The sequence below is a fragment of the Dysidea avara genome, chromosome 9 (assembly GCF_963678975.1).
Source record: "Dysidea avara chromosome 9, odDysAvar1.4, whole genome shotgun sequence".
NCBI classification, from domain to species: domain Eukaryota; kingdom Metazoa; phylum Porifera; class Demospongiae; order Dictyoceratida; family Dysideidae; genus Dysidea; species Dysidea avara.
In genome coordinates this window covers 1,785,914-1,799,402 of record NC_089280.1, presented here as the reverse complement: position 1 = coordinate 1,799,402, position 13,489 = coordinate 1,785,914, and the positions used below count along the sequence as shown (strand labels likewise).

Genomic DNA, 13,489 nt, shown 5'->3' with positions numbered 1-13,489 from the left:
GTACAGTAATCCCTCCATTATCTGTCCATCAATTATCCGAATTGTCTGCTATCCGAACTGTGCAGTGACTGTTCTATTAGAGTATTTCCCCTAAAGTGTATGTTCTATTAGAGTATTATAACGAACCCTGTGTGTAAATGTATGAACTTTATTAATCCATTATCTGAACATGCCTATGACCCAATGAGTTTGGATAAAGAAGGGACCACTGTAGCTGAATATTGCAGTCAATGGATCTTACCACTCTAGCATACATGTAAACTTCCGTTACAGCTATTATACAGTACATCCCCAGTTCATAAAAATGGATGAGAACACAACGAACCTCAGTAGGCATAGTACCTGCTAAAAGGATAAATGATGTAAGGCAGCTTCCCTGAGACTAGAAACTGTTGATTACAGTTGTAGTACTAATGATGTTAAGTTTACTATCCAAGTCTCACATTACCACATTATATAATGTCCAAATCCCTTAACTTCGTCAAGGTCAACACTAGTCAAGGTAAAAATGTACATACTTGACTACTCTATTAGAGTCAAGACAGTGTAGCTTTACTATAATCACTGACTGCTCTATACTTGTGAAGTAACGTATACAAGTACACTAGAGTAGGGACCATAGCACATTGATAAAAAGTACTGAAACAAGTTGGAGTAGTGCATGATATTAAATCACTGTAAAACAAAAAGAAGTGTTGTATCCATGCACAGTAGGGATATAACATTTCTTATTGTTTTACTGTGATTTAATATCATGTACTACTCCAACTTGTTTCAGTACTTTTTATCAATGTACTATGGTCCCTACTCTAGTTGAAAATTCCAAATTTTTTTGTGTATACTTGTTTGTTAACTTTTTTTTGTAAAATAAAATTATTGTGACTGGTGAACCCAAAGAAATTGTGCTGCATACCCCAGCTATCGATTATCGTCTGAACATGCAGCAGTACGAATCAAGAACTGTTTGAAAAGCGCCTCTGCAATCAAAGTAGCTACTATCCATTACGAAGGGAAGCCATCACGTGCTACCACCAAATCGACACTTTTCACTGTCAGCACAGATGAATGGGACACAAAGGAGGACACTGGTAAGTCCATGAAGAATTCATTGTACGCACTGTGGTATGCAAAAAGGCACCTCTCGGGCCGAAGCAATGTTGAACAGTGAAAAATCAAGCCCGCATCCTTAACTGTTATCAAGTTATGCTTGTCTGAAGGCATCATTCAGTCAGTCAGTCAGTCAGTCAATCAGAAAATCCCATAAATAATTTTAATTTTAAAAAAAATTACAGCAACTTGTTGAAAGCATTTCGGGTCAATCTGAAGGCTTGTTTGGGCTTACCAATATTGCTTCATCGTCACCAGGGAAAAGTGAGGCTAGGTTTTGGGTGATTTGTTCATAGGCCACACCCACTTCTTTGTGGCCCCTACTATACAGTACTATCGTACTGTATGAGATAGTACTGTATGATTTTCTGATTCAAACTCATTATCTGTATTTTACTGAGATAGTTTTTCTTGGTAGTCCAAGATTAACTATGCTACTGTTAGGAGCGGAGTAGTGGTAATCACCACTACAACACTGACACTAACATACATACATAACATACATTCAGTGTGAAGACATCATCATAATATATCACTGCTACTCTTCTCCAGTTGAACTTATTCAACACTTCAGCATACACATTGAAGTATTGTGTAATGTCTGGTATCAGCCGATAAAATCTTGAATATTTCTCTTGATTACTAAACCCTGGAGAAGTTGTGGTATATGATACCTACAGTATATTACATGTTGTAAGGAACTGCACATGTTAGGATAACTGTAATAATGTAAAGTGGTGTAGTTGACATACATCAGTACTTGCTTCATAGTGCTTTCAAATTATAATACAGGTAAAAGTGTTATAATTACTACACACTTGAATAAATAATGCTGGACATATCTATAGCAACCTGTCCAATTTTTAAAAGGACAATATTATACAAGCTATGAGATTTGACATTTTCCCACATGTTATCACAGTACATTACATAATTATATAACCCTTCTGGGCAATCATGAGCCTTGGTGCTAACCCCAACATGGCTTCTGTATACTTCATCATCTTACCTTGTGCAAGCAGAGGGAGCTGGCTTAAGTTGATGGACATGCTTCCACTATGATCTGACAGATTGGATCATGATGCAGCCATCTTTTTTTATAATAGAGGTAGTATGTCAAATACATACTTCTCCTAGGATGGGGTACATTTTGATACACTACCTCAATTTATTGTCTATGCATTCCTAAGCACTAACAGCAGTGGTGTATGGCATTTATATACCTTCTCTTCCTTTTGAAGTAAGGTGTGAAAATGGAATATATAACTACAGAGCTTTTCCCAGAGCTTTTCCCAGCAAAATAAAGTAGAGCAGTAAAACTGTCAATATGCTACCAACATCAAAGTAAATTTATTAATTATATACATTCTTTTTACCACATCAAAAGAGTTTTGAGTAAAGTAGAGTAGTGCTGCACCACTCTACTGCTTTTTAGGGAAGCTCCTGAGTGCACGTGTATGTGCGTGCACGCTCAGGTATGTAGCGTGTATACTTTAACTACAGGGATTGTGTACTCCAGATGACCCCCTGAGCAAAAACCTGACTAATTGTTTTTTAGATAAATACCATTGAAATACAGTGCGCATTGGGTAAAAACGCTACATAAATTTTACATATGTATTAATCTCTACAGTAAACAGCTAGTAAAGGAAGACACAAATTAAAATAATACCAATGGATTAGCCTCTTCATGGAGAATAAGAATATTCTTGTTTCATTTCTGTACCATGAAGCAAACATGAGTTACGTGTGTTTGTTTACATTCTGATAAAACGTAACTTTATTATCGCCATTTCTAAGCTTGAATGTTTGATAGCAACCTTGATGAATGTCCCAGTTCATGGTGAATAAAATGACACGAGTCCCAACTCTGTAGCCCATTGTACTCATAATTATGATCAATGAAATGAGCACCTGTAATTTTATTCACTGTACAAATTAATTGTTTTGTTCTTCTTGTTGTCAATCGCTATAACTCTGAAAGCTCTTATCAGATAAGGCTGAAGCTTTAACAGCCCATTGGTTTTCCCTCTAGACAGCAAAAAAGTCAAAAATGAAGGAAAATTCAAACAAGTTGGGTTTTCGCTCAGTGGGTCTTAACTGTACGGTAAATGCTACAGTGTGTACCTGTTGTTACGGTTAGTGTAGTATAATAAGGGAATTTATTAAGACACTTAATGGCTCACAGAAACCATGTCATTGATTGTTGTATACAAGAAATGTTCACAATATTTGTATTACAGATCTGTCACTTAAAGATCAACTGAAATGGGAAATTCATAAATAATTTTATTGCATGTGTGTATTGTTTTCTTCAAGTAGCACACACAAACAACTTATTCTAAAAAAATAAATTCAAAAATATGAAAACAGATATTGCTAAAACAGAAACTAATAATATAGAGTTGATACGTCACCATGTTAAACTGTTCTGATTCTACACTTAGAAATTAGCAATCAAGGAAATTCACCAAACTATTGTTCAGTATTGGTGAAATAGCCAAACTTTATCTCAACTTGCTCGCATGCTGATTTGCCAAACTTAAGTCACAACAAACTTTTCATTGTTTAAGGTACGTAAGTAAGGGAGAGAGTGTCTAACTGGAATACATCCACTGAGTCACCCTCTGAGTCAAGTAACACCTCCAACCCTCCTATCAACACTAATTAACAGTTCTTTATCACCACAATTGTTTACTAAACTAAACCTAACATACTGGCTTCTATATTAATAGGTGAATACTTACAGTATGAATTTTTGCTGCTACATATATAATCTTTTGCTGCTAGCTGTTTGCTAAAGATAGTAGCAACTTTTGCCATATCTAAAATGTGCAAGTTACAGCCATGTGTATAATAATTATGGGCAACAACACTGTCACTTTTAAAATAAGTACAGTAAAGATAAGGTTTCCTAATGAACTGCTTTAACATGCCTTTTGTTTGCATGGCTTCTAACATGTATATGATTACTCAATGGTTACAGTGCAAGAAGAAACTATATGTAGTTTACTTGAGATAAGCACTGAGATCAAAATACTCTATAATGAAGTAGTCATAGCCTCATGTGTACATCATAGCCACATATGCTATACAAAGGTAGTACAATTTCATTGCTTCATTTTTATTACTCTGTGATCACTCTATATCAACTGCAGCTTTGACAAGAAACATGATGAACTACCACTGTGGTTCAGTCATAATAATGATGCTGTTACTTTACTTACAGTCAAGGATGTTTACTAGCTAGTTAGTTCCTTCAAAAGCCACTCATCCCAGGTAACTGTCATTATACAGTCTTCCAATTTCCATACAGTGAAACATAATTATACTAGCTAGATTAGCACTTAGAATTAGTAGTGGGTAATGTCATCAGTCCTAACCATCAAATTGGTGTCCTGATATCAGTGAATAACACTTTAGATGATGTTCATCAATTACATGTATAGTAGAAATAGTACAACAACTATGCAAGTGATCAACATGAAAAAGATAAATTATCACTTTGTAAAACAAACCATTGCATGGTATTTGGTTTACAACTAGCCACTCCTGCACTGTCACAATAATAGTAACACAACAACAACAACACATGATCATACTTGTGTGATGTGTAAACGTCTCTCAGCAATTTCTCCCATTATGATACTGGCTACAGAACAAGCAGTTCCAAGGATCATTAGTTTAGTTGGTTGTGATGGATCAGTTTGTTGGATGAGATGATATACTGGTGGAATTGATGAACACTGTGAAGATAAGATGGTAATATCTGCAGTAACTATATCAGATCAGTCACTAACAAAATGTGTAAATTATAGTATGGATATTGCCTATATATAACACATGAGCTTAATCAGTACGCAAGTAAAAGTTTTACTATGGAGTACCAAAATCCTTACTGACTATCCAAGTATTCGTAGCAGCAATAAATGTCAGGTATTCTGCCTAACTGGCAAACTGGATAAATACAAAAACACTAGGTCATTTAGTAGCCATGGTGACTGATTTACGTACAACAATATTGTCTTGGCTTCACTATGGCACACTGTGATTATAGACTAACTAAATTCATTTTATGCTTGGAATGTTATTAAGTGTCTGCTCATCCTGACGCAATCAACGTGTTGTAGAGCACTTAGAGGTGCTAATTGTTGAAGTCAAAATTTTAGGTACTACTATAGCACATCAGTTTTAATAGTGCAGCGTCTACTATAGGTTCCTCAAGGTTGGGTGCTCTTTCAATGATAGTTATTGTATCAATGACTCTAGTTACCCAGTTAGGGTCTTGTTGTATGTACACTGTGACACACATGTGTTTTGATTACAGGTAAAAACAAATCAAATACAATACCTGCTCTTGTAGATTACCAGGGTTTCTTTTAGGGAGGGGGGATTTGCCCTCTTGGAAACTGAATGGCCTCCCTTGCACCTTCTTGAAATTTAAGGATGCCATTTGCTATTTGACTAAAACTGCCTCGAAATCCAATCTTGTGATAGTTAATTTTCAAAAAATTTCTCAACAGTCTACCACTTCACTAAAATACATTTTATTTAAAATCTTACAATCGATAATTTCCAGTCTAACCCTCCTGGATATTATCAGCTGTACCTAAGCTGTCTTTCCAGTATCATCATTGTACATAAGGATAACATGAAATTGACAAGGAGAAAACATCCTGACCACCTGGCAGACTCCTGTAAGCGTTCGAGCGTTAATCGGATGGCTGCGGATGGCCGCAGGTTCGAAGCCGCCCTGGTTCAGTCATGGATTTTTTCTCCTTTTCAAACACACTTTTTGTAACAACTTTAAACAGGCTGTAGGACCAGGTGTCCTACAGACCTTCAGCACTTGTGCTGTAAAGCCTTAATAAATAAATAATCATCGGTAGGGATAAAAACTCAGTAAAAAAAATTCTCTATGTCATGTAAGAAGTAGCACAATGGGTTGCACCAAGAGTTCATAATATAGAGAGGGAACTCCCTCTTTATATTATGAACTCTTGGTTGCAGGTATTCATAGACTTGAGGTATGTTTGTTTCATAGTGTTGATCTGGTAATGAAGATACTTTCTGGGTGAGTTCTTCAAGATCAAGGAGTGTGCTTATAAGCTCCAACATAAGTTCTTTTTGTAGAGGAGAATGATGGTAGGCCACTTTCATCATTCACCATGTAGAACAGTGTTACAGTTTGTGGACAGACTGGTTATTGTAAAACAAGGTGCATTTTAAATACATATATAAGTTAGTTTACTAGTCATATAAAGATATACTTCATCAAGTATTTTTTCCATGTCTACAAATGGTGCTCAATAAAGATCCTGGAGAAAGATTAAATTGTTTGTCTAACTGTTACTATACCTACTACAAAAGTAAACACAGCAAACCTATACACCAAACTACAACTTCAGCATTATTATACTGTAGTTATTATTACTCTATTATTATTATTATTTATCCTATAGCTAGACTACACTGTACTACAATAATATTATATTGCATATGTTTTGTCATAATATTAGCAATATTATATAATTTAAAGCTGTCACGGGTAGCTAAGTACCTAGATATCTTCGGATAATAAGATCTGTTACTCATAACACTCCTGGACATCAGTTTCATCTGCAACACTTACAACATTTCTGTGAATCTTACCGACACTCATTTTCCCCTTTATTGTGGAGCTCACATAGTTCGGCTATACATGTAATGATGTGATCACAAAATAAGGAACTACTTTAAGACTATAGACCCTGCGCGATCTAGGGAGTTGTCTCACAAAAAGCTTTGGATTTTAGTATGTCTTACGAGAAATAAAGTGAGGGCAAAATGCAATGAGCATAATTATTCTATTAGGCCACTATTTGGTAATTTTCTGGATTTCACAAAATTCTAAATACAGAGCGTATGGGTCATTATTCCTAGGCCTAGTACTTAATTGCCACAATATGGATAAAGTAGTTAGGCTTATTTTTATACCTCAACTCTTTGCAGTTATAGCTAACTTGGATAACTGCACATATAACTTGGTATTCTAAAAGTAACAATCACAAGATTCTGGTCCATTTCAGACACATACAGTTGTCCTTCGTGACAGTTCATTGTTCTAGCTAATATGAAGGAATTGTACTGGAAGATAGAGTATTTGGCATGCTTTTTTCACCATCATGCTTTTTCCATCAGCACTTAAAGATTTTCCTAGCTAGCATAAAGCCTTTTGGCTTCTAATTGTGCGCACGTGATTTTATAGAATGCCACGCCCCTAAACCATCAGTGTTGTCCATGTTGACAATAAAGTTCATCGATTTATGACTTTTTGTCTCTTGTTTGTGAACATGGAGCAAATCATCTGGCAACACTGGACTGCCGCACATGGTCTGTCTAATCTAATTAGCTTCGTGACAGTTCACATTGCACTGTAAAGTATAAATACAGTGGCGGATCTAGGAATTTATAAAGGGGGTTTCCAGTTTAGAAGGTGGAGATATATATTGACATGAGATACGCAAACGTTTGCACTACATCGTCTGGTTTGGTAAGGTGAGACCAAAAAAAAAAAAAAAAAAAAAGGTCACAGCCTAGTAATAGTACATAAAATATATTAAAAACTTCCTACACACTACTTTAGTAGCTACTGTGACTGCTCTAATTACAGTATCTCGATCGAGACGCACGCCGCGATAATTAAAACATTTAATTGTTACGCAATCATTTTTCAAAGGGGGTTTCCGTGGAAACCAATGAAACCCCCCTGGATCCGCCACTGAAATATTAAAGCCGTGATCATGTCACTTACCCCAGAGTTAGCATAGTCGACGACTAATCGATATCCTGGTAGTAGGTCACATCTCTCATTGATCTCCTCTAGAGCTAACTTCATAATGGGTATTCTGTCTATCCCATCACAATTATCCACTCTAATACCTCTAGTATCGTTACTGGCAGTACAAGGGAAAAAGCCGATTATGTGAATATCAGTTGATTCATTTCTTCCACAAGGAGTGCCTCGAGGATCTGCCCCACGAACGCTCGTCAATATACTAACAACAAAATATAAGAGTGGTGAACCTCGCATAATGTCACTAGCGACTTCTTGTCAGGGTAACTAGCTATCACGAGGAACAGTCAAGTCGAGAGTCTAGTGCAAGGTCAGGTCAAGTGGCATATCAATCAGTACATGCACCACTGATGACATCAACCCGCATCATATGCTGACGCCAGCTAGATTACGATGTCACTGGTATAGCTATATATACGTTTCCGGTGTTTCGCCAAACTTATTATTATTATTACTTTGTAAACCTCACAGAGAGTATATAACACAGATAATGGTACAAATGAGTTCTATAATTACAGAGTGGTAGATGTTGAAACACAACATCAAGCTTGATTTCTTTAATTTTGTTCATCACATGGTTTTACAGGTACATGTTGTTTGGTGTTGGCTGACTTCACTAGTTGCTTTGGAAAGTAGCTGCTTCCCTCAGAATTATCTTACCATGCTTGATTCTATAACGTTTTCCTTCCTTGTTAAGATTAGCTAGTTCTGCACGAAGTTGTTTGCTCTTTTGTTGTTCTAGTGGAGTCAAGTCAGGTGTGATGAAAGTTTTGGTGACGTGTGATGGGTGCTCTTTGCTTCTCAGGTTCCATCGATTGCGAAGGATGGTGAGTGTTTCTTCTCTAGAAGAGAGTGATACCTTGATTAGCCTGGGTTTATTACCTTGTTTTCCAATACGTATAGCATTAGTGATAGAAGCTGATACACCAATATACTGGTTGAATAAAGTGGTTAGATTCTGGATGTCTTCTTTTTTTCTGGCATGTGCTTCTGTTAAGTTTGATTCGGGAACATTATGTACAATCAGATTTTGTCTCCTCTTTTCCTTTTCTTTTTCTTCCAATACGATGTCAGCAGTCATCGAAGCAATAGATTTGACAGATAAGGGATGTTTGCTGGAGAGTCGAGTAGAGAGCTCTTGTTTGGGTGGCTGACTACTTACTGTAGAGACATTATCCAAATCTTCTACATCATGGCAGTTTAATTGGTAGGACAGGTCATTTATTGTCTCAGCTAAACTATCAAACCTGTTGGACAAAGTATCCTGTACTGATTTTAATTTGTTTTCAATAGTAGTACAAGCTTCTTTAGTTTTGTCATAGGTGATAAGAGCAGTAGGAAGTTTATTGATACACTCACAACAAAAAAATACCATGTTTTTGGGAAGGTCGCAAAGGTCAACACTTATCCTTGCACAACTTCGGTGCTGATGTCTTTCACACCACACACACACTAGATAGTCATTGACAATTGGTCTACCACAAGTAATACAATATCACAATCGTTGATTGGTGTGGTTTCAGGTGAAGTCAAGTAGTGCTCGCGGTCGCGCCTGATTCCTCTAATTACTGGCATGGCAACAGCAAAAAACTTATCACTTCCTCGTCTCTGGAGTTGAATCGAGTTAAACCATACGTTAAACCAACAAACCAGTCACTTTTTTGGTCAAAGAAGAGATCGAGTCAGTTGCCAACCACTCCCGTGATCACGTGATCATTGATTATTCGTCCAGTACAAATCCGAACTAGCTAGTCAGTCGCCAAACTTTCCTGGCTATGCGGTAACACACAATTCCACAGTTAAATATAATATTTATAAAGCAATGGTTCGCCATACAGCCATAGTCGCATAGAGTACGAGATAGAGTATGCTCCACAGTCTGGGACCCACACACGCGTTAACATTAACCAATTAGAAGCCGTACAGAGATCTGCCGCAAGAATGTGTTTAAAGACTTTTCCAGATTCTCCAGTGCTTCCACAATGTTAACTGATCTCGATCTACCCATCCGGTCGCTCGTACCCACCCTACAGAGCAGATTAAAATTACAAGCACATACTGATGCTGTAAAATCATTCATCGTTTAGCTGATATTCCAGATGATTGTTTAACTCCCGTTCCTCCTTTCTACGAAGTGGCTATTTCAATCAACTAAATACTGAAGTGGACAGTTTTAAATTTTCCTTCTTCCCTTCAGTGACTAAACTATGGAATAATCTACCCGCCCAGAACATTGTTAACCGGCGCTCCCACTTACACTGAGTTTTGTAATGATTTGGACACTTTTATAATTACACCTGTGCATTATAATCATACATGATTCCTGCACAGTACACAATATAATAATAGTAATAAATTCAGTTGAACGAGGTATCGTAGTACCTTCCTCCACTCTTACCCAATCATTATCATCCACCTATGTAGGCAGCAGTGGAGCCTTTGCAGCCAGGTACCTATCTATAAACATCAGGGGCAGCTGCAGGTTTCCAAAAACTGGTCAAATATACTCAGACAATTAGCTAGAATCAATTAATCAATTTTGAGGTAGTAGCTACTCTAATCAGTTGTCTAGTAGAACAGTCAAGTACAGACGTAAACAAAAAAAAAGTCACTTGGATAGTTTACTGAACAGTCTAAAGTCTTATATCTCAGAGTGTTTAAGACCTGAAATGACCTGCACTATAGTGGCATCCATGTCTGTCACCCCATTTGTATTAACCTTCACTAAGCTTCACCTGTTATATAACTGATACTATGCCAGCAGAATTCGAAGTAGTGTTGTTTTAGTACAGGTTTTCATTTTAGTTTAGTGGTAGCTAGCTACTACATTGTAGTAGCTACCAGTAGTAAAAATCATTTGTTTCAGTTTAGTAAACTTAAGATAAAAAGTTTTAGTTTTAGTTTAGGAAAGTATACAATTTTCTTGTAATTCAGGGTATCTATGGCCCAGTTTATTCTACCTTTAATTGGGTAGGAATTTAACTTATATAATTATATATATATATATATATATATATAATGCTATGTTTCAGAGCTAAATATTTAATGTGTCAAATGCACCCATAAGGGTGATTTTCCAAAATTCGGTCACATTTAAGTTTACTAAAATACACTGTTAAAATGAAGAGTAACCACAACTCTTAAGGAGTTCCCAGTGTAGGGAGGATTTAACACCCCTGGAGAGTAACCATTACTCTAAAGGAGTAACACATGCTCTGAAGGTGGTGTAGTAATGGTTATTCTCTTCAGAGTGTTGGTTACTCTCCATGGGGTGTTAAATCCTCCCTACACTGGGAACTCTTTAGAGTGGTGGTTACTCTTCATTTTTAACAGTGTAGGTTTTTTAGGTTTAGTTTAGTAAACTGAAACAATACTATATAGCTATACTGTACATGTAATTTGGTTTAGTTGAGTATTAGTTTAGTTTTAGTAAAATTCACATTAAAGCTTTTAGTTTTGTAGTAGCTACACTAAAAGTAATTTATGCTTACTAAAATAGATTTAAGTAACACTAATTCGAAGCAATCAATCAAGCAGCCTATACCTAGTAACATATCTAGTCTTTAATATCAAGAATATTATACTTATTGACAGACTCAAAGGAGAGCAACAAATTTAAAGTTTATCTACAGCTACAATTATTTTTATTGATACATCGACCCTTAGTGTATATCTTTGAACTTGATGAAACTGAAGTCACTTAAGTAGTATCCATCTCCTTCCTTCAATGTCACAAACTACATCACCTTAATTGCTAATGGAACTCAACTACTAGGTTTTCCACAAGTAGATGAATCTTGTTCAGAACAGTGGTTTTCTTCTTAAATAGCTACAATCCCTTGATTAAAGTATTTCTTTTAATGGCCTTCAGTACTGTACCCCCAACAGGCCATATGAGTGCGCATACACTAACATCATCTATAAGATGTGTATTATGGCGCTCGAGGCTTTCTGACTATCAAGACTATTGTAGCTAGTGCCGCACGGTTGCTATTAGGCTTGTGAGCTATGCTTTGCAAGTAAGTTTTTGAGCATTACTCAAGAATCAAGCCTCCATCCTCAAAATTAGCTATAGCTTGAACTGACTGTACATGCTAAACTAGTGTACGTATCAGTGTCATCAGCCATAAATTATTTGTAGCCTTCATTATAACAAATGTCATGTAAGGAATGAGCATTACCTGACTGCTGCTGTCTATATTAGAGTATCTCAAATATAATCAGAACATATAAATGAAGCAATATTTATGTTTTGTTGTAATTTTGATGTGCACATTTTAATTTAAAATCTGTATTATTAAGCATAAGCTTTTGCTAGCCCATTATGCTTGAAAGCATGCCGGCACAATAATATTGGTGCAAGCCTATTGAATTTCACATATGGTAGCACTAGACAATCCCTCTAGAGCTTAGCGTAAAAAAGAATACACAATTATCTATAGCTGAATAACACCAGTATACAATTCTCATTATCTACCTAAATCACATCTCAATGGTATGGCCAACTGTATATGGAGAGCCAGGAATTTACAGCCCCTTTTATTTTAAATTTCCCCATTATCAATATCTCGCAACCGCATGTGTGTGAATTCAATAAAAAACTTTTGTATTGTATTACATTTGAAATACAGATACAAATAATAAATGAAATTTGATTAAACACTTCATATTGTCCGATAATAACAATTAATGTCATAAATGATTACTATGACAGTATTATTGTTCCTTCATAAGTTGAACAGTAAATTGTACACTATTGGCTATGACACTGTTTGAGCCAACAAAAGCAGACTCTAGTTCATCTGTTTTAGAATCTTCACCTAAAACTGTAAGTTCATTTGAAAATGAAACCTTCTTCGCAGTCAGACACTTGATTGTGGTTGTATCTGCTTCAGTTGTATATGCTACATCAGCACGTGAATATCTGTCAAGCTGTAAACTGGATTGCTGGGTAGACAGTCTCTTTCCAAATAGTGTTCCAATTGATGCCTGAGTTGCATTGATTATAGAGTTGCTCAGTGCAGGAAACTGGTTAGGCACTAATCCACGTTTCACTCTGTATACCTACAAGAAACACAGAAACTGAATAATTGAGAAACATTACAGGAACTACCGATACTAATCTCACAAATTATTAAGTGAAGGATGTGTTTAAAATCTATTGATGAGCAATAGCAAGAATGTTGCAAGATATCTACTGATCATGAGACATGATTTTTGTCCTCTTAATATTATGCTCAGATTAATCACTTAAGTGTCACTGAAGCATGACTGCATGGATGTTCTGTGTTAAATAGTTGTTTGTGTCAAGATCACTGGAAGAGAGATTTATAAGCAGACATGCAACACATCTTTCAAATACATAAAATTGCAGTTGTAACCATAAGAGTCTAGGTAAATTGTAGTGTTAGCAATCAATTATTGGCCGATGTCTATTATCGGCCAACTCGACGTCTACTATCATCATATAGAATCTGGATACAAACACAGAATTTCACTACACTAAGCTGCCTTGTGCTGCTCTTGTTTAGCCGGTATGCGTGGGTT

General features: G+C 36.2%; 1 protein-coding gene across 1 annotated transcript in view; it reads right to left on the bottom strand.

Annotated features, from left to right (window-relative positions):
• LOC136265405 (gamma-aminobutyric acid type B receptor subunit 1-like) overlaps positions 1–8,211 on the bottom strand; it is a 45,114-nt gene extending 36,903 nt beyond the window's left edge. Inside the window, exons 1-3 of the mRNA XM_066060248.1 lie at positions 7,901–8,211; positions 4,710–4,853; positions 1,611–1,781 (exon numbers count right to left, since the gene is read on the bottom strand). Of these exons, the coding sequence (XP_065916320.1) occupies positions 1,611–1,781; positions 4,710–4,853; positions 7,901–8,179 (594 nt within the window). The 5' untranslated portion in view covers positions 8,180–8,211. The remainder of the gene's footprint in view (positions 1–1,610; positions 1,782–4,709; positions 4,854–7,900) is intronic.
• Between the last annotated feature and the right edge of the window lie 5,278 nt (positions 8,212–13,489).